At 40.3% G+C, this 21,755-nt stretch overlaps 1 protein-coding gene across 1 annotated transcript in view; it reads right to left on the reverse strand.

The window, feature by feature from the left end:
* cacna2d3a (calcium channel, voltage-dependent, alpha 2/delta subunit 3a) overlaps positions 1–21,755 on the reverse strand; it is a 418,957-nt gene that overhangs the window by 147,070 nt on the left and 250,132 nt on the right. Inside the window, exons 10-11 of the mRNA XM_052481816.1 lie at positions 10,484–10,573; positions 9,007–9,120 (exon numbers count right to left, since the gene is read on the reverse strand). Coding sequence (XP_052337776.1) covers positions 9,007–9,120; positions 10,484–10,573 — 204 coding nt within the window. The remainder of the gene's footprint in view (positions 1–9,006; positions 9,121–10,483; positions 10,574–21,755) is intronic.

Below are 21,755 nucleotides of genomic sequence, written 5' to 3' on the forward strand. Positions count from 1 at the left end.
GGTAGCCTAATCAAATACAGGTAGCCTAGTCAAACACAGGTAGCCTAGTCAAACACAGGTAGCCTAGTCAAATACAGGTAGCCTAGTCAAACACAGGTAGCCTAGTCAAATACAGGTAGCCTAGTCAAACACAGGTAGCCTAGTCAAATACAGGTAGCCTAGTCAAACACAGGTAGCCTAGTCAAATACAGGTAGCCTAGTCAAACACAGGTAGCCTAGTCAAATACAGGTAGCCTAGTCAAACACAGGTAGCCTAGTCAAACACAGGTAGCCTAGTCAAACACAGGTAGCCTAGTCAAATACAGGTAGCCTAATCAAACACAGGTAGCCTAGTCAAATACAGGTAGCCTAGTCAAACACAGGTAGCCTAGTCAAACACAGGTAGCCTAGTCAAGCACAGGTAGCCTAGTCAAATACAGGTAGCCTAGTCAAACACAGGTAGCCTAGTCAAATACAGGTAGCCTAGTCAAATACAGGTAGCCTAGTCAAATACAGGTAGCCTAGTCAAACACAGGTAGCCTAGTCAAATACAGGTAGCCTAGTCAAACACAGGTAGCCTAGTCAAACACAGGTAGCCTAGTCAAATACAGGTAGCCTAATCAAATACAGGTAGCCTAGTCAAACACAGGTAGCCTAGTCAAACACAGGTAGCCTAGTCAAATACAGGTAGCCTAGTCAAACACAGGTAGCCTAGTCAAATACAGGTAGCCTAGTCAAACACAGGTAGCCTAGTCAAATACAGGTAGCCTAGTCAAACACAGGTAGCCTAGTCAAATACAGGTAGCCTAGTCAAACACAGGTAGCCTAGTCAAATACAGGTAGCCTAGTCAAACACAGGTAGCCTAGTCAAACACAGGTAGCCTAGTCAAATACAGGTAGCCTAATCAAACACAGGTAGCCTAGTCAAATACAGGTAGCCTAGTCAAACACAGGTAGCCTAGTCAAATACAGGTAGCCTAGTCAAATACAGGTAGCCTAGTCAAATAATTAACATCCAATCACATTAACCGTTACTCTCTCTGGGGAACTCCACTAAAGGTCCATATGTAGCCAAAGGTAGCTGCTGCTCATTCCGTTTGCTAGAAAATTGATGAATAGTTTTAAAAAGTAAGGCCTGCATCCATAGAGAAACATAACAGCTCTACTGGTAGTACTGCTACTTCTAGCAGTACTACACCTGCACTTGTTGACAACACAAGTTGTTCTGCTTCCACAATGAAACCTTCACTCTTGAGCAGACATTTAGAAACCAAACATGCCCATTTGAAAAATAAGCCACAGGAGTTTTTTGAGCGAGAATTAAGATAACTTTAGAGTAGTAAGACATGTATACAAGCAACAGATACCATTAATATATGTTGCTTCTATACATTAATAGCAACTGTGTACCTGCTTCCCTACCGATAACATTTAGACACAAAGCGAAATGGATGGTCAGAAAGGAAAGGTGGAGCAGAGAAGGAGAGAATTAAAAAAGAGAAAGGCCCTTGACACAGACGAAGCTAAGTGTGTGTGTGTCTGTTTGTGTGTGTGTCTGTCTCTGTGTGTGTGTGTCTGTCTCTGTGTGTGTCTGTCTCTGTGTGTGTGTGTGTGTGTGTGTGTGTGTGTGTGTGTGTGTGTGTGTGTGTGTGTGTGTGTGTGTGTGTGTGTGTGTGTGTGTGTGTGTGTGTGTGTGTGTGTATGTGCGTGCATGTCTCTGCCTGTGTGCATGTGTGTGTGTGTGTGTGTCTCTCTGTGTGTGTGTGTGTGTGTGTGTGTGTGTGTGTGTGTGTGTGTGTGTGTGTGTGTGTGTGTGTGTGTGTGTGTGTGTGTGTGTGTGTGTGTGTGTGTGTGTGTGTGTGTGTGTGTGTGTGTTTGTGTGTCTGTGTGTCTGTGTGTGTGTGTGTCTCCGTGTGTGTGTCTCCGTGTGTGTGTGTCTGTGTGTGAGTGTCTGTGTGTGTGTCTGTGTCTGTGTCTGTGTGTGTGTCTGTGTCTGTGTGTGTGTGTGTACGTGTGTGTCTCTGTGTGTGTCTGTGTGTGTGTCTGTGTGTGTGTCTCTGTGTGCGTCTCTGTGTGTGTCTCTGTGTGTGTCTGTGTGTGTGTGTCTCTGTGTGGCTTTTAAGCATTAAATGTTGTCAAGGGCAACACTCCTCCCCTGGGATCCATCTTACAGAACACGAATGAGAATAGCTCACCTCTCCCCCTCTCTTCTCTTCTCCTCACTCTCCTCTTCTCCTCATCTCTCCCACTCTCTTCTCCACAGTCTCCTCTCTCTTCTTCTCCTGTTAACTCCTTCTATCCTCAACTTTCAGCTGCTCTTCCTTTCTCCCCCTCGTTCATATCCGCCTGTCTCTTCAACTCCTCCTCACTTCTCACTTCTTTTTCCCTTTTCCTCACCTCTCCTACTCTCCTCTTCTCCTCCCATCACTGTTACTTCCAGCAGAGCCCTGCAATTACAGTACAGGACAGCTAGACCAATTACACTACTGGAAAGCTAGACCAATTGCGGTTCAGGAAAGCTAGACCAATTGCAGTACAGGACAGCTAGACTATTGAGAACCTTTCAGGGTTCACACACATGCACAAACACATAGAGACAACATTCACACACACACACACACACATTGTTCTCTCTGGGACCAGACCAATTTAACGGTGGCCTACCACTGATAAAGTGTTGCAATCTCTGCAAAAAATATTTTGCTGCTACCCTTGCCACCACTGCTGAATGAAATCCTAGGGGAAACACTGCAGATCCATTCTATACTATGTTATGTTGTTGTTTTACTGGCTTCAGTGTTCTAAAAGTCTACTAACTCACCAATCACATCGGTTCCACAACTCCTTGTATAACACTAAAGCATTTTAGAACAGGGTCCTTCTGTGAACTCCAGATGTTCCTGATGTTACGTACAAAACAAACTAAGCATTAACACACCAAGGGCATGGACATTGTTGTGTGTGTCTGAAAGTGGACCATTAGCAGAGGCAGCATAAGTAACTTTCAGACTCATTAATTAACCTCCTAAACTCAGCAAGAAAAGAAACATCCCTTTTTCAGGACCCTGTCTATCAAAGACAATTCTTAAGAAGCCAAATAACTTCACAGATCTTCATTGTAAAGGATTTAAACACTGTTTCCCATGCTTGTTCATTGAACCATAAACAATTAATGAACATGCTCCTGTGGAACGGTCATTAAGACACTAACAGCTTACAGACGGTAGGCAATTAAGGTGACAGTTATGAAAATTTAGGACACTAAAGAGGCCTTTCTCTGACTCTGAAAAACACCAAAAGAAAGATGCCCAGGGTCCCTGCTCATCTATGTGAACGTGCCTTAGGCATTTTTTATTTACTTAATTTTTCTATTTCAGCTTTATTTAACCAGGTAGGCTAGTTGAAAACAAGTTCTCATTTACAACTGCGACCTGGTCAAGATAAAGCAAAGCAGTTCGACACATACAACAACACAGAGTTACACATAGAATAAACAAACATACAATCAATAATACAGTAGAAACATCTATATACAGCATGTGCAAATGAGATAGGATAAGAGAGGTAAGGCAATAAATAGGCCATGGTGGTGAAGTAATTACAATATAGCAATTAAACACTGAAATAGTAGGATGTGCAGAAAATGAATGTGCAAGTTGAGATACTGGGGTGCAAAGGAGCAAGATAAATAAATAAAGCAACATGAGGATGAGGTAGATTGGATGGGCTATTTACAGATGAGCTATGTACATATTCAAAAATTCCTTATCCCAGTCTGTTGTTCCCACATGCTTCAAGAGGGCCACCATTGTTCCTGTTCCCAAGAAAGCTAAGGTAACTGAGCTAAACGACTACCGCCCCTTAGCACTCACTTCCGTCATCATGAAGTGCTTTGAGAGACTAGTCAAGGACCATATCACCTCCACCCTACCTGACACCCTAGACCCACTCCCATTTGCTTACTGCCTCAATAGGTCAACAGACGACGTAATCGCAACCACACTGCACACTGCCCTAACCCATCTGGACAAGAGGAATACCTATGTGAGAATGCTGTTCATCGACTACAGCTCAGCATTTAACACCATAGTACCCTCCAAACTCGTCATCAAGCTTGAGACCCTGGGTCTCGACCCCGCCTTGTGCAACTGGGTACTGGATTTCCTGACAGGCCGCCCCCAGGTGGTGAGGGTAGGTAACAACATCCCCACCCCGCTGATCCTCAACACTGGGGCCCCACAAGGGTGCGTTCTGAGCCCTCTCCTGTATTCCCTGTTCACCCACGACTACGTGGCCATGCAAGCCTCCAACTCAATCATCAAGTTTGCGGACAACACTACAGTGCCATCAACAATGAGACGGCCTACAGGGAGGAGGTGAGGGCCCTCGGTGTGTGGTGTCAGGAAAATAACTTCACACTCAAAGTCAACAAAACAAAGGAGATGATCGTGGACTTCAGGAAACACGAGCACCCCCCTATCCACATCGACGGGACAGTAGTGGAGAGGGTAGTAAGTTTTAAGTTCCTCGGCGTACACATCACGGACAAACTGAATTGGTCCACCCAAACAGACAACATTGTGAAGAAGGCGCAGCAGCGCCTCTTCAACCTCAGGAGGCTGAAGAAATTTGGCTTGTCACCAAAAGCACTCACAAACTTCTACAGATGCACAATCGAGAGCATCCTGCCGGGCTGTATCACCGCCTGGTACGGCAACTGCTCCGCCCACAACCGTAAGGCTCATGAGAGGGTAGTGAGGTCTGCACAACGCATCACCGGGAGCAAACTACCTGCCCTCCAGGACACCTACACCACCCAATGTCACAGGAAGGCCATAAAGATCATCAAGGACAACAACCACCCGAGCCACTGCCTGTTCACCCCGTTATCATCCAGAAGGCGAGGTCAGTACAGGTGCATCAAAGCAGGGACCGAGAGACTGAACAACAGCTTCTATCTCAAGGCCATCAGACTGTTAAACAGCCACCACTAACATTGAGTGGCTGCTGCCAATTCCCCACTCAACTCCAGCTCACTTTAATAATGGAAATTGATGTAAAAAACAATGCCACTTAAAATAATGTTTACATACGCTACATTACTCATCTCATATGTATATGTATATACTGTACTCTATATCATCTACTGGATCTTGCCATCTTTATGTAATACATGTATCAATAGCCACTTTAAACTATGCCACTTTTATGTTTACATACCCTACATTACTCATCTCCTATGTATATACTGTACTCGATACCATCTAATGCATCTTGTCTATGCCATTCTGTACCATCACTCATTCATATATCTTTATGTACATATTCTTTAACCCTTTACACTTGTGTGTATAAGGTCGTAGTTGTGGAATTGTTAGGTTAGATTACTTGTTGGTTATTACTGCATTGTCGGAACTAGAAGCATAAGCATTTCGCTACACTCGCATTAACATCTGCTAACCATGTGTATGTGACAAATCAAATTTGATTTGTTTTGATTTGATTTGATACAGGTGCAGTGATCTGTGAGCTGCTCTGACAGATGGTGCTTAAAGCTAGTGAGGGAGATAAGTGTTTCCAGCTTCAGAGATTTTTGCAGTTTGTTCCAGTCATTGGCAGCAGAGAACTGGAAGGAGAGGCGGCCAAAGTAAGAATTTGCGTGTGCTACGGGTGGGTGCTGCTATGGTGACCAATGAGCTGAGATAAGGCGGGGCTTTACCTAGCAGAGACTTGTAGATGACCTGGAGCCAGTGGGCTTGGCGACGAGTATGAAGTGAGGGCCAGCCATCGAGATCATACAGGTCACAGTGGTGGGTAGTATATGGGACGTTGGTGACAAAACAGATGGCACTGTGATAGACTGCATCCAGTTTGTTGAGTAGAGTGTTGGAGGCTATTTTGTAAATTATATCGCCGAAGTCGAGGATCAGTAGGAAGATCAGTTTTACGAGGGTATGTTTGGCAGCATGAGTGAAGTATGCTTTGTTGCAAAACAGGAAGCCGATTCTAGATTTCCTTTTGGATTGGAGATGTTTAATGTGAGTCTGGAAGGAGAGTTTACAGTCTAACCAGAAACCTAGGGTAGTGATGCTAGACGGGCGTGCAGCGATGGCTGAGCGTGGCTGAGGTGCACCCATGACCAACTCTGAAACTAGATTGCATAGCGGAGAAGGTGCAGTGAGATTCAAAATGGTCTGTAATCTGTTTGCTAACTTGACTTTCATGTTGCAAGGAGGCATGAGGACTGCAGATGTGGCCATGGCAATAAATTGCAATGTCCGTACTGTGAGACGCCTAAGACAGGGAGACAGGGCAGACAGCTGATCATCCTCGCAGTGGCAGACCACGTGTAACAACACCTTCACAGGATCGGTATATCCAAACATCACACCTGCGGGACAGGTACAGGATGGCAACAACAACTGCCCGCGTTACACCAGGAACGCACAATCCCTCCATCAGTGCTCAGACTGTCCGCAATAGGCTGAGAGAAGCTGGACTGAGGGCTTGTAGGCCTGTTGTAAGGCAGGTCCTCACCAGACATCACCAGCAACAACGTTGCCTATGGGCACAAACCCACAGTCGCTGGACCAGACAGGACTGGCAAAAAGTGCTCTTCACTGACAAGTCGCGGTTTTGTCTCACTAGGGGTAATGGTCGGATTCGCGTTTATCGTCGAAAGAATGAGCATTACACCGAGGCCTGTACTCTGGAGCGGGATTGATTTGGAGGTGGAACATCATGGTCTGGGGCGGTGTGTCACAGCTTCATTGGACTGAGCTTGTGGTCATTGCAGGCAATCTCAACGCGTTACATGGATGACATCCTCCTCCCTCATGTGGTACCCTTCCTGCAGGCTTATCCTGACATCCTCCTCCCTCATGTGGTACCCTTCCTGCAGGCTCATCCTGACATCCTCCTCCCTCATGTGGTACCCTTCCTGCAGGCTCATCCTGACATCCTCCTCCCTCATGTGGTACCCTTCCTGCAGGCTTATCCTGACATCCTCCTCCCTCATGTGGTACCCTTCCTGCAGGCTTATCCTGACATCCTCCTCCCTCATGTGGTACCCTTCCTGCAGGCTTATCCTGACATCCTCCTCCCTCATGTGGTACCCTTCCTGCAGGCTCATCCTGACATCCTCCTCCCTCATGTGGTACCCTTCCTGCAGGCTCATCCTGACATCCTCCTCCCTCATGTGGTACCCTTCCTGCAGGCTCATCCTGACATCCTCCTCCCTCATGTGGTACTCTTCCTGCAGGCTCATCCTGACATCCTCCTCCCTCATGTGGTACCCTTCCTGCAGGCTCATCCTGACATCCTCCTCCCTCATGTGGTACCCTTCCTGCAGGCTCATCCTGACATCCTCCTCCCTCATGTGGTACCCTTCCTGCAGGCTTATCCTGACATCCTCCTCCCTCATGTGGTACCCTTCCTGCAGGCTTATCCTGACATCCTCCTCCCTCATGTGGTACCCTTCCTGCAGGCTTATCCTGACATCCTCCTCCCTCATGTGGTACCCTTCCTGCAGGCTCATCCTGACATCCTCCTCCCTCATGTGGTACCCTTCCTGCAGGCTCATCCTGACATCCTCCTCCCTCATGTGGTACCCTTCCTGCAGGCTCATCCTGACATCCTCCTCCCTCATGTGGTACCCTTCCTGCAGGCTCATCCTGACATCCTCCTCCCTCATGTGGTACCCTTCCTGCAGGCTTATCCTGACATCCTCCTCCCTCATGTGGTACCCTTCCTGCAGGCTTATCCTGACATCCTCCTCCCTCATGTGGTACCCTTCCTGCAGGCTCATCCTGACATCCTCCTCCCTCATGTGGTACCCTTCCTGCAGGCTCATCCTGACATCCTCCTCCCTCATGTGGTACCCTTCCTGCAGGCTCATCCTGACATCCTCCTCCCTCATGTGGTACCCTTCCTGCAGGCTCATCCTGACATCCTCCTCCCTCATGTGGTACCCTTCCTGCAGGCTCATCCTGACATCCTCCTCCCTCATGTGGTACCCTTCCTGCAGGCTCATCCTGACATGACCCTCCAGCATGACAATGCCACCAGCCATACTGCTCATTCTGTGCGTGATTTCCTGCAAGACATGACTGTCAGTGTTCTGCCATGGCCAGCGAAGAGCACGGACCTCAATCCCATTGAGTACGTATGGGACCTGTTCGATTGGAGGGTGAGGGCTATGGCCATTCCCCTTAGAAACGTCCGGGAACTTGCAGGTGCCTTGGTGTAAGACTTGGGTAACATCTCACAAGAACTGACAAATATTGTGCAGGCCATGAGGAGGAGATGCACTGCTATACTTAATGCAGCTGGTGGCCACACCAGATACTGACTGTTACTTTTGATTTTGATCCCCCCCTTTGTTCAGGGACAGATTATTCCATTTCTATTTGTCAAATGTCTGTGGAACTTGTTCTGTTTATGTCTCAGGTGTTGAATCTTGTTATGCTCATACAAATATTTACACATATTACGTTTTTTGAAAATAAACGCAGTTGACAGTGAGAGGAGATTTCTTTTTTTGCTGAGTTCATATGTTAGCATGATGTGCTTTTACACATTGAGCAGTCAGTGTAGCATGTTAGTATGATGTAGTTTTACACATTGAGCAGTCAGTTAGTGTAGCATGTTAGCATGTTAACATGATGAGCATTTACACATTGAGCAGTCAGCGTAGCATGTTAGCATGTTAGCATTATGTGCTTTTACATGTTGAGCAGTCAGTGTAGAATGTTAGCATGTTAGCATTAGTGCTTTACACATTGAGCAGTCAGTGTAGCATGTTAGCATGTTAGCATGATGTGTTTTAACACATTGAGAAGTCAGCGTAGCATGTTAGCATGTTAGCAACTGGGTGGGACATTAGCAGCATATTGAATCTGAGTGGAGATTCACCTGGCTGCAGGGAAGGTCATAAGGTCACACTGCTGATCCGTTAAACACAGATGTACTGCCGGGGGAAACAATGAGGAGATAGGGGGAGACGGGAGACTCATGGGGGAGACATACCTTTCTGTCGGGCCAGTTGTATTTGGCGAACACAGAGTCATAAGTATCAACTGCCCCATCGGTCACCAACATGATGGCCTGACTACACACACTGCCTCGACCTGTCTGGTTAAACTAAAAGGAGAGAGATGATGGAAAGAGAAACAGAGGGAGGGAAAGGGATGGGGGTGATAGAGAGAGAAGGAGAGAGAGATTATTAGTGCAAATGTAGAGAGGACGGACGGAGACAGGGAGAGTAGAGTCGATCCCTTCACTAACAGTCTAACCCATAGAAAGAGAGAGGACAGACGGAGACAGGAAGAGTAGAGTTCATCCACACATCAACAGTCTAACCCATAGGAAGAGAGAACCCTAGTGATAGTGTTTCACAGTCCATTACCCACATTAGATTACACCCCTGTCTCAACTTAACCTCCTTTCCTAACGGCCAAATAACTGCAGAGAGAGAGAGAGAGGAAGTGAGATAGACAGAGAGAGAGAGAGAGAGAGAGACAGAGACAGAGACAGAGACAGAGACAGAGACAGAGAGAGAGAGAGAGAGAGAGAGAGAGAGAGAGAGAGAGAGAGAGAGACAGAGACAGAGACAGAGACAGAGACAAAGACAAAAGACAAAGACAGAGACAAAGACAAAGACAAAGAGAGGGAGGGAGAGAGAGAGACAGAGAGACAGAGAGACAGAGAGACAGAGAGAGAGAGAGAGAGAGAGAGAGAGAGAGACAGAGAGAGACAGAGAGAGAGAGAGGGAGAGACAGAGAGTGACAGAGAGAGACAGAGAGAGAGAGACAGAGAGAGAGGGAGAGACAGAGAGACAGAGAGAGAGACTAAGTGACAGAGAGAGACAGAGAGAGAGATAGACAGAGAGAGACAGAGAGAGAGAGGGAGAGATATTGAGAGAGCGCATGGCGGTTCATTTCATTACAATCCATTAGGATTACTACATACTACATTCGTTCCACAACGCACTAACCACTAAGCCTGCTATAATCAGACACACCCTGACATATCATCACTCTAATCATATCATCATAATGGAACTAATAATATGATTGGATATCATTTATATAACCCTTCTCTAGGTGCTCAAAGCACAACGTCTGATTGGGTCAAACATACATTACACATTTTAATAATGTTGCGTTTGTGTCTGTGTGTAATCAGGGCTCCAGCCACTGGATTGGGTCAAGCATTCTCTTGTTAACATGTGTCTGTTGATTAAGGTATTAATTGCAGTGTTTTAATTACCTCTGATCTGAATGCCCTTCTCCCTCTCTCAGCCTCTCTTCCCCTTTCACTCTCTATTGCTTTCTGTCTGTAGTATAACATTGTTCGTATGCTTTGTGTGTACTCGTGTGTGTGTGTGTGTGTGTGTGTGTGTGTGTGTGTGTGTGTGTGTGTGTGTGTGTGTGTGTGTGTGTGTGTGTGTGTGTGTGTGTGTGTGTGTGTGTGTGTGTGTGTGTGTGTGTGTGTGAGTACTCACATCATTGAGGACCTCAAAGGCTTCAGTGAGACCTACGTCCAGCATGCCGATGCCTTTAGCTAGCAACTTATCCAGATTCATCCGGAAATGCTGCGCATAGAGATGGACAGAGAGATAACAACTATCAGTGCTGAAAGGATATTAACACAGAGAGATAGCAACTATCAGTGCTGAAAGGATATTAATACAGAGAGATAGCAACTATCAGTGCTGAAAGGATATTAATACAGAGAGATAGCAACTATCAGTGCTGAAAGGATATTAATACAGAGAGATAGCAACTATCAGTGCTGAAAGGATATTAATACAGAGAGATAGCAACTATCAGTGCTGAAAGGATATTAATACAGAGAGTGAGAGGGGGAGTAAAAGGAGAATAAAGAAAATGGAAATGGAGGGATGGATGAAAAACATAAATTGAAGAAAGAATTGCGCAGAGCACAGTGAAGAACAAAACATGCACAAGAGTAGAGATTGTAATGCCAATCAGTCAGACTTCTTTAACAAGTACTCTCAATAAACCAGTGAATTAGAATTTACACACTGACATGTCACTTTAGTCCACAAAACATGAACAAAACCATGTTCACCTCCATGACCCACTCCCCAAGGCTACTCAGTTAAAGACCCATCCTTCTCCAGGCATTCTCCCCTGTGTGTGTGTGTGTGTGTGTGTGTGTGTGTGTGTGTGTGTGTGTGTGTGTGTGTGTGTGTGTGTGTGTGTGTGTGTGTGTGTGTGTGTGTGTGTGTGTGTGTGTGTGTGTGTGTGTGTGTGTGTGTCCGCTCACATAAATTTCTCTCAGGAAATGAATGGAGTTTAATGTTGTCAGCAACCCGGTGGGTGTCATCTGTTTGTCCCCTTATAAACTACAGCCTGGGGGCACTATCAACACTGGCCTCAATCTAAACACACACTCACACAAACAAACAAATACGTGCATGCACACACACACACACACACACACACACACACACACACACACACACACACACACACACGCACACACACACACACACACACACACACACACACACACACACACACACACACACACACACACACACACACACACACACACACGCAAACTCACTCACACACACACACACACACACACACACACACACACACACACACACACACACACACACACACACACACACACACACACACACGCAAACTCACACACACACACACACACACACACACACACACACACACACACACACACACACACACACACACACACACACACACACACACACACACACACACACACACACACACACACGCACACACACACACACACACACACGCAAACTCACTCACACACACACAAAACACACACACAACCCTCCTCAATTCCCTTTCCTCACCTCTCCAGATGTTCCTGTCCCTAAATCTCCGTCTCTTTCCAGCTCTCTCTTCTTCTCTCTCCCCTCACCCACTCCTCAACCCTCTCTACTTATGGTCTTTCCTATCAGACAGGGGTAACAGATTCCCATATGCAACAGGGAGTCACAACAACATAAGAGCTTCTCCTTTGGGAGTCACAAACATCTCCCCATCAACACACACACATACACGCACACACACAGAAATACACATACACACAGACAAACACACACACACACTCACAGACACACAAAGAAGTACCTCAGCCCACCTAGTTTCAGAATACACGATTACCTGTTACCCCTCTTTTAAACATAGATGCAAGTAATCCTATACCAGCCAGGTGATATAGAGTGAGCGCTCACTTTGTTGTGCACAGGGAAAAGGTTAATAGACTCTGCACACGTTTGTACCCTGAGGCCCAACCGACTCTACAGTATGTGTGTGTTTGCGTGTGTGCGTGTGTGCGTGTGCGTGTGCGTGTGTGTGTGCGTGCCTGTGTGTGTGTGTGTGTGTGTGTGTGTGTGTGTGTGTGTGTGTGTGTGTGTGTGTGTGTGTGTGTGTGTGTGTGTGTGTGTGTGTGTGCGTGCGTGCGTGCGTGCGTGTGTGTGTGTGTGTGTATTCAGCGGCAGTGAGTCTGATGATAGTAGGGTCTCATATCTCTCTGGGTCCACTCTGTTAGCATACAGACACCAGCGCAATTTTCCCTCACTCACAGCTCACTCAAAACTAACAACCTCTCGCTCTTCCTCTCTCCCTCCATCTCTCTCTCACGCTATCTGAGGCAGATTTACAGATATTACTCTCAGAGATGAAATGAGTAGCCCATCAAACTCAAATAGAAACCATCTTCTGAACTTTCACTAGAATCCAAATATATTTAGTGAAGGTGGAAACAAAAGATTTGTTCTGGTCTGACTATTCATTCCTTTGACATTATTGCTTTCTTCTCGACAAAGAATAGAGAGAGAGATCAGATACAGATGACACAAAACAGAGGGAAGGGAGAGACAAAAACAGGGCTCTGGTAAAATATACAGACCACAAATTACAATTGGCTACTTAAACTCTTTAACATCATCCTCAGCTCTGGACTGATCACCCCAATCCACAACAGTGGAGACAAATTTGACCGCAATAACTATCAGGGGATATGTGTCAACAGCAGTTTTGGAAAAATCCTCTGCATTATCAATAACAGCAGGCTCCTACATTTCCTCAATGAAAAAAATGTACTGAGCAAATGTCACTTTTGACCAAATTACCGTACAACAGACTACATATTCACCCTGCACCCCTTAACTGACAAACTAAGACACTAAAACATGGGCAAAGTCCTCTCATGCTTTTGACTCGATTTGGCATGAGGGTCTGCTATACAAATTGATGGAAAGTGGTGTTGGGGGAAAAACATACGACATTATATAATCCATGTAGACAAACAACAAGTGTGTGGCTAATATTGGCAAAGAACACACACATTTCTTTCCACAGGGCTGTGGGGTGAGACAGGGATGCAGCTTAAGCCCCACCCTCTTCAACATATATATCAACAAATTGGAGAGTTCACTAGAACAGTCTGCAGCACCCAGCCTCACGCTACTAGAATCTGAAGTCAAATGTCTACTGTTTGCTGATGATCTGGTGCTTCTGTCCCCATCTCAAGGAGGGCCTATAGCAGCACCTAGATCTTCTTTACAGATTCTGTCAAACCTGGGCCCTGACAGTAAATCTCAGTAAAACATAAATAATGGTGTTCCAAAAAAAATCCAGTTGCCAGGACCACAAATACAAATTTCATCTAGACACCATTGTCCTAGAACACACAAAGCACTATACCTACCCCTGCCTAAACATCAGCGCCACGGGTGAATTCCACAAAGCTGTGAAGGATCTGAGAGACAAGGCAAGAAGAACCTTCGACGGCATCAAGAGGAACATAAAATGCAACATCCCAATTAGGATCTGGCTAAAATTACTTGAATCAGTTACAGAACCCATTGCCCTTTATTGTTGTGAGATCTGGAGTCCGCTCTCCAACCAAGAATTCACAAAATGGGACATACACCAAATTGAGACTCAGCATAAAGAATTATGCAAAAACATCCTTAAGTGTACAATGTAAAATGCCAAATAATTAATGGAAACAATCATTTGGATGATATCAGCTAATTATCAAAATCCAGAAAAGAGACATTAAGTTCTACAACCTCCTAAAAGGAAGCGATTCCCAAACCTTCCTTAACAAAGCCATCACCCACAGAGATATGAACCTGGAGGAGAGTCCCCTAAGCAAGCTGTTCACGAACACAAACAGACCCCGCAGAGACCCATGACAGAAACACAATTAGACCCAACCAAATCATGAGAAAACAAAAAGAGAATTACTTGACTGATCAGAAATAATTAACAGAGTAAACTGGAATACTATTTCAACTTAAACAGAATACCTGACCACCGTGACTGACCCAAAATTAAGGGAAGATTTGACTATGTACAGACTCAGTGAGCTTAGCCTTGCTATTGAGAAAGGCTGGCGTAGGCAGACCTGGCTCTTAAGAGAAGACAGGCTATGTGCACACTGCCCACAGAATGAGGTGGAAACTGAGCTGCACTTCCTAACCTCCTGCCCAATGTATGACCATATTAGTGTTATGAATTTGATGTATAATGTCTAAATGATGTATACATTCAAAGTAATGATAGGACTATATCTAACAGAATTCTACCCTACCTCTGTATAATGATCAATAATGTTTGTCCGTAAGAAAAGAGGAACTGTTAACAGACAAGGAACTGTGTGGCAGACAATTTGTGACCACTGTGAAAATGATAACAGGGAAGGAGGTCTCCCCACCCGGAGACTGGAGAAACCGCTGGGCTTGCAGTAGATTGTGTAACGTGTTGCAGGATGTGATAAGCAATGTAAGAGTAGGAGAAGACTTGTAAATTATATTGTCATTGTCTGAGAGGAGGGACATTTATGATGAAATGAGAGGTATATAAACCAATGTTCATGTAATGATGGGCAGAGCTCTCGTAAATAAACGTTGCTGACTATTGTAGACTGGCCTCTGTCTGTTTCATTTCAACAAGAATCTTACACATTCTTGGTAGCAGACCGAGTAGTTCAATTGAAGTTCAGTTTATGAACATTGAGAACATAATTCTCTTAGCAATTGGAGACACATATTTCCCTCAGATTACACAGACACAGGCAAATTTGAAAACAAACCCAATTTTGATAAACTCCCATATCTATTAGATAAGATACCATAGCAAGCAAGCATCATTTGTGTCCTGTTAACACAAGAAAGGGGCAACCAGTGGAGAACAAACACCATTGTAAATACAACCTATATTTATGTTTATTTATTTTCCCTTTTGTATTTGAACTATTTGCACATCATTACAACACTGTATATATACATAATATGACATCGTTACAACACTGTATATATACATAATATTACATCATTACAACACTGTATATATACATAATATGACATCGTTACAACACTGTATATATACATAATATGACATCGTTACAACACTGTATATATACATAATATTACATCATTACAACACTGTATATATACATAATATGACATCGTTACATTTACATTTACATTTAAGTCATTTAGCAGACGCTCTTATCCAGAGCGACTTACAAATTGGTGCTACAACACTGTATATATACATAATATGACATCGTTACAACACTGTATATATACATAATATTACATCATTACAACACTGTATATATACATAATATGACATCGTTACAACACTGTATATATATATAATATGACATCGTTACAACACTGTATATATACATAATATGACATCGTTACAACACTGTATATATACATAATATTACATCATTACAACACTGTATAGAGACATAATATTACATCGTTACAACACTGTATATATACATAATATGACATCGTTACAACACTGTATATATACATAATATTACATCATTACAACACTGTATAGAGACATAATATTACATCATTACAACACTGTATATATACATAATATGACATTACAACACTGTATATATATATATATATAATATTACATCATTACAACACTGTATATATACATAATATGACATCGTTACAACACTGTATATATACATAATATTACATCATTACAACACTGTATATAGACATAATATGACATCGTTACAACACTGTTTCAGACATAATATGACATCATTACAACACTGTATAGAGGCATAATATGACATCATTACAACACTGTATATATATATCTATATATATATATATATATAATATGACATCATTACAACACTGTATATAGACATAATATTACATCATTACAACACTGTATATAGACATAATATGACATCGTTACAACACTGTTATAGACATAATATGACATCATTACAACACTGTATATATATATAATATTACATCGTTACAACACTGTTATAGACATAATATGACATCATTACAACACTGAATATAGACATAATATTACATCATTACAACACTGTATAGAGGCATAATATGACATCATTACAACACTGTATATATATATATATATATATATATATATATATATATAATATTACATCGTTACAACACTGTTATAGACATAATATGACATCATTACAACACTGTATAGAGGAATAATATGCCATAATTAAAACACTGTGTATATATATATAATATTACATCGTTACAACACTGTATATATATATATATATATATATAATATTACATCATTACAACACTGTATATATATATATAATATTACATTATTACAACACTGTATATATACATAATATTACATCATTACAACACTGTATATAGACATAATATTACATCATTACAACACTGTATATAGACATAATATTACATCATTACAACACTGTAAATATACATAATATTACATCATTACAACACTGTATATATACATAATATTACATCATTACAACACTGTATATATACATAATATGACATCGTTACAACACTGTATATATATAATATGACATCATTACAACACTGTATATATATATATATATATATATATAATATTACATCGTTACAACACTGTTATAGACATAATATGACATCATTACAACACTGTATAGAGGCATAATATGACATCATTACAACACTGTATATATACATAATATTACATTGTTACAACACTGTTATAGACATAATATTACATTGTTACAACACTGTTATAGACATAATATTACATCATTACAACACTGTTATATACATAATATTACATTGTTACAACACTGTTATATACATAATATTACATCATTACAACACTGTTATATACATAATATTACATTGTTACAACACTGTTATATACATAATATTACATTGTTACAACACTGTTATATACATAATATTACATCATTACAACACTGTTATATACATAATATTACATTGTTACAACACTGTTATATACATAATATTACATTGTTACAACACTGTTATATACATAATATTACATCATTACAACACTGTTATATACATAATATTACATTGTTACAACACTGTTATATACATAATATTACATTGTTACAACACTGTTATATACATAATATTACATTGTTACAACACTGTTATATACATAATATGACATCATTACAACACTGTATATATACATAATATTACATCATTACAACACTGTTATATACATAATATTACATTGTTACAACACTGTTATAGACATAATATTACATCATTACAACACTGTTATAGACATAATATTACATCATTACAACACTGTATATATACATAATATTACATCATTACAACACTGTACATAGACATAATATTACATCATTACAACACTGTATATAGACATAATATGACATCGTTACAACACTGTATATATATATATATATATATAATATTACATCGTTACAACACTGTTATAGACATAATATGACATCATTACAACACTGTATATATATATATATATATATATATATATATATATATATATATATATATATATATATATATATATATAATATTACATCGTTACAACACTGTATATATATATATATATAATATTACATCGTTACAACACTGTTATAGACATAATATGACATCATTACAACACTGTATAGAGGCATAATATGACATAATTAAAACACTGTATATATATATATATATATATATATATATATATAATATTACATCGTTACAACACTGTATATATATATATAATATTACATAATTACAACACTGTATATATATATATAATATTACATCGTTACAACACTGTATATATATATATATATATATAATATTACATCATTACAACACTGTATATATATATATAATATTACATCATTACAACACTGTATATATACATAATATTACATCATTACAACACTGTATATATACATAATATTACATCATTACAACACTGTATATATACATAATATTACATCATTACAACACTGTATATAGACATAATATTACATCATTACAACACTGTATATAGACATAATATGACATCGTTACAACACTGTTATAGACATAATATGACATCATTACAACACTGTATATATATATATATATATATATATAATATGACATCATTACAACACTGTATATATATATATATATATATAATATGACATCATTACAACACTGTATATAGACATAATATGACATCATTACAACACTGTATATAGACATAATATTACATCATTACAACACTGTATATATATATATATATATATATATATATGACATCATTACAACACTATATATATATATAATATGACATCATTACAACACTGTATATATATATATAATATTACATTATTACAACACTGTATATATACATAATATTACATCATTACAACACTGAATATAGACATAATATTACATCATTACAACACTGTATATAGACATAATATTACATCATTACAACACTGTATTTAGACATAATATGACATCGTTACAACACTGTTATAGACATAATATGACATCATTACAACACTGTATATAGACATAATATGACATCGTTACAACACTGTTATAGACATAATATGACATCATTACAACACTGTATAGAGGCATAATATGACGTCATTACAACACTGTATATATACATAATATTACATTGTTACAACACTGTTATAGACATAATATTACATTGTTACAACACTGTATAGAGGCATAATATGACGTCATTACAACACTGTATAGAGGCATAATATGACATAATTAAAACACTGTATATATATATATATATATATATAATATTACATCGTTACAACACTGTATATATATATATAATATTACATAATTACAACACTGTATATATATATATAATATTACATCGTTACAACACTGTATATATATATATATATATATAATATTACATCATTACAACACTGTATATATATATATAATATTACATCATTACAACACTGTATATATACATAATATTACATCATTACAACACTGTATATATACATAATATTACATCATTACAACACTGTATATATACATAATATTACATCATTACAACACTGTATATAGACATAATATTACATCATTACAACACTGTATATAGACATAATATGACATCGTTACAACACTGTTATAGACATAATATGACATCATTACAACACTGTATATATATATATATATATATATAATATGACATCATTACAACACTGTATATATATATATATATATAATATGACATCATTACAACACTGTATATAGACATAATATGACATCATTACAACACTGTATATAGACATAATATTACATCATTACAACACTGTATATATATATATATATATATATATGACATCATTACAACACTATATATATATATAATATGACATCATTACAACACTGTATATATATATATAATATTACATTATTACAACACTGTATATATACATAATATTACATCATTACAACACTGAATATAGACATAATATTACATCATTACAACACTGTATATAGACATAATATTACATCATTACAACACTGTATTTAGACATAATATGACATCGTTACAACACTGTTATAGACATAATATGACATCATTACAACACTGTATATAGACATAATATGACATCGTTACAACACTGTTATAGACATAATATGACATCATTACAACACTGTATAGAGGCATAATATGACGTCATTACAACACTGTATATATATATAATATTACATCATTACAACACTGTATAGAGGCATAATATGACATCATTACAACACAACAATAAAGGCCCTTAAATTGAAATTGAGAGAGAAAGAGTGAGAGAGGGAAAGAGCGAGAGAGAGAAAGAGCAAGAGAGAGAAAGTGAGAAAGAGCAAGAGAGAGAGAGAGAAAGAGAAAGAGTGAGAGAGGGAAAGAGCAAGAGAGAGAGAGTGAGAGAGGGAAAGAGCAAGAGAGAGAAAGAGTGAGAGAGGGAAAGAGCAAGAGAGAGAGAGTGAGAGAGTGAGAGAGGGAAAGAGCAAGAGAGAAAGAGTGTGAGAGAGAAAGAGAGAAAGAGGGAAAGAGCAAGATAGAGAGAGGGAAAGAGCAGAGAGAGAGAGAGAGAGAGGGAAAGAGCAAAAGAGAGAAAGAGAGAGAGGGGGAAAGTGCAAGAGAGAGAAAGAGTGAGAGAGGGAAAGAGCAAGAGAGAGAGAGAGTGAGAGAGTGAGAGAGTGAAAGAGCAAGAGAGAGAGAGTGAGAGAGAGAAAGAGAGAGAGAGGGAAAGAGCAAGAGAGAGAGAGACAGGAAGAAGCTTTTTGGGTGAAGCATCCATCCCAGATATTCTAATGAGTTCTGTATCTTCGGGAGGAGATAAGACTAAACTAGTCGACTCAGAGACAGAAAGATAAGACCAAATTTATACAACCCAGAGACATGCAGGAACCATGCTGTGCAAGCCCTTGATAAGCGTGAGCGTTCGTGCATACACACCCACCCACGCACGCACACACACTAACACAAACACACACACACACAAACACACACACATTGCGGAATAAAACTCACATCACAGTGTCTGTTAAACTCAGACAACTTTGTGCTATCAGCACACCCCCAGCCCTTCTCACTGAAGTAATTCAGTGTCACATTGAAAGAAGCAAAGAAAAACTTCTCCAAATGGATTTGGTGAAGAGAGAATTTGTGAAAGTCATAGAATGAAAGACAGAAGGGGGGGTAGCAATTGAGGAATGAAGACTCGGAGACAGAATGAGGAGACAGAATGAGGAGACAGAATGAGGAGACAGAATGAGGTAAACGGAAGATAGTTAAAGATACTAGGTGTGGAGACTGTCAGTGGAAATTAAATGAAAAAGAGAGGGAGACTGAGGTGTAGAGAGATACAGGCTGTCACAGAGTGGGAAGGAGAGAGAGTAGTGAGTGAGTTAGAGAACGTGATGGAGGGAGAGAGTGAGAGGAACGGGGGGATAAGATGGAGAGAGAGTAGTGAGTCAGTTAGAGAACGTGATGGGGGGAGAGAGTGAGAGGAATGGGGGGATAAGATGGAGAGAGAGTAGTGAGTCAGTTAGAGAATGTGATGGAGGGAGAGAGTGAGAGGAGTTGGGGGATAAGATGGAGAGAGAGTAGTGAGTGAGTTAGAGAACGTGATGGAGGGAGAGAGTGAGAGGAATGGGGGGATAAGATGGAGAGATAGTAGTGAGTGAGTTAGAGAATGTGATGGAGGGAGGGAGAGAGTGAGAGGAGTTGGGGGATAAGATGGAGAGATAGTAGTGAGTGAGTTAGAGAATGTGATGGAGGGAGAGAGTGAGAGGAATGGGGGGATAAGATGGAGAGATAGTAGTGAGTGAGTTAGAGAATGTGATGGAGGGAGAGAGTGAGAGGAGTTGGGGGATAAGATGG

Source organism: Oncorhynchus keta, chromosome 27 (assembly GCF_023373465.1).
Source record: "Oncorhynchus keta strain PuntledgeMale-10-30-2019 chromosome 27, Oket_V2, whole genome shotgun sequence".
Taxonomy (NCBI): Eukaryota; Metazoa; Chordata; class Actinopteri; order Salmoniformes; family Salmonidae; genus Oncorhynchus; species Oncorhynchus keta.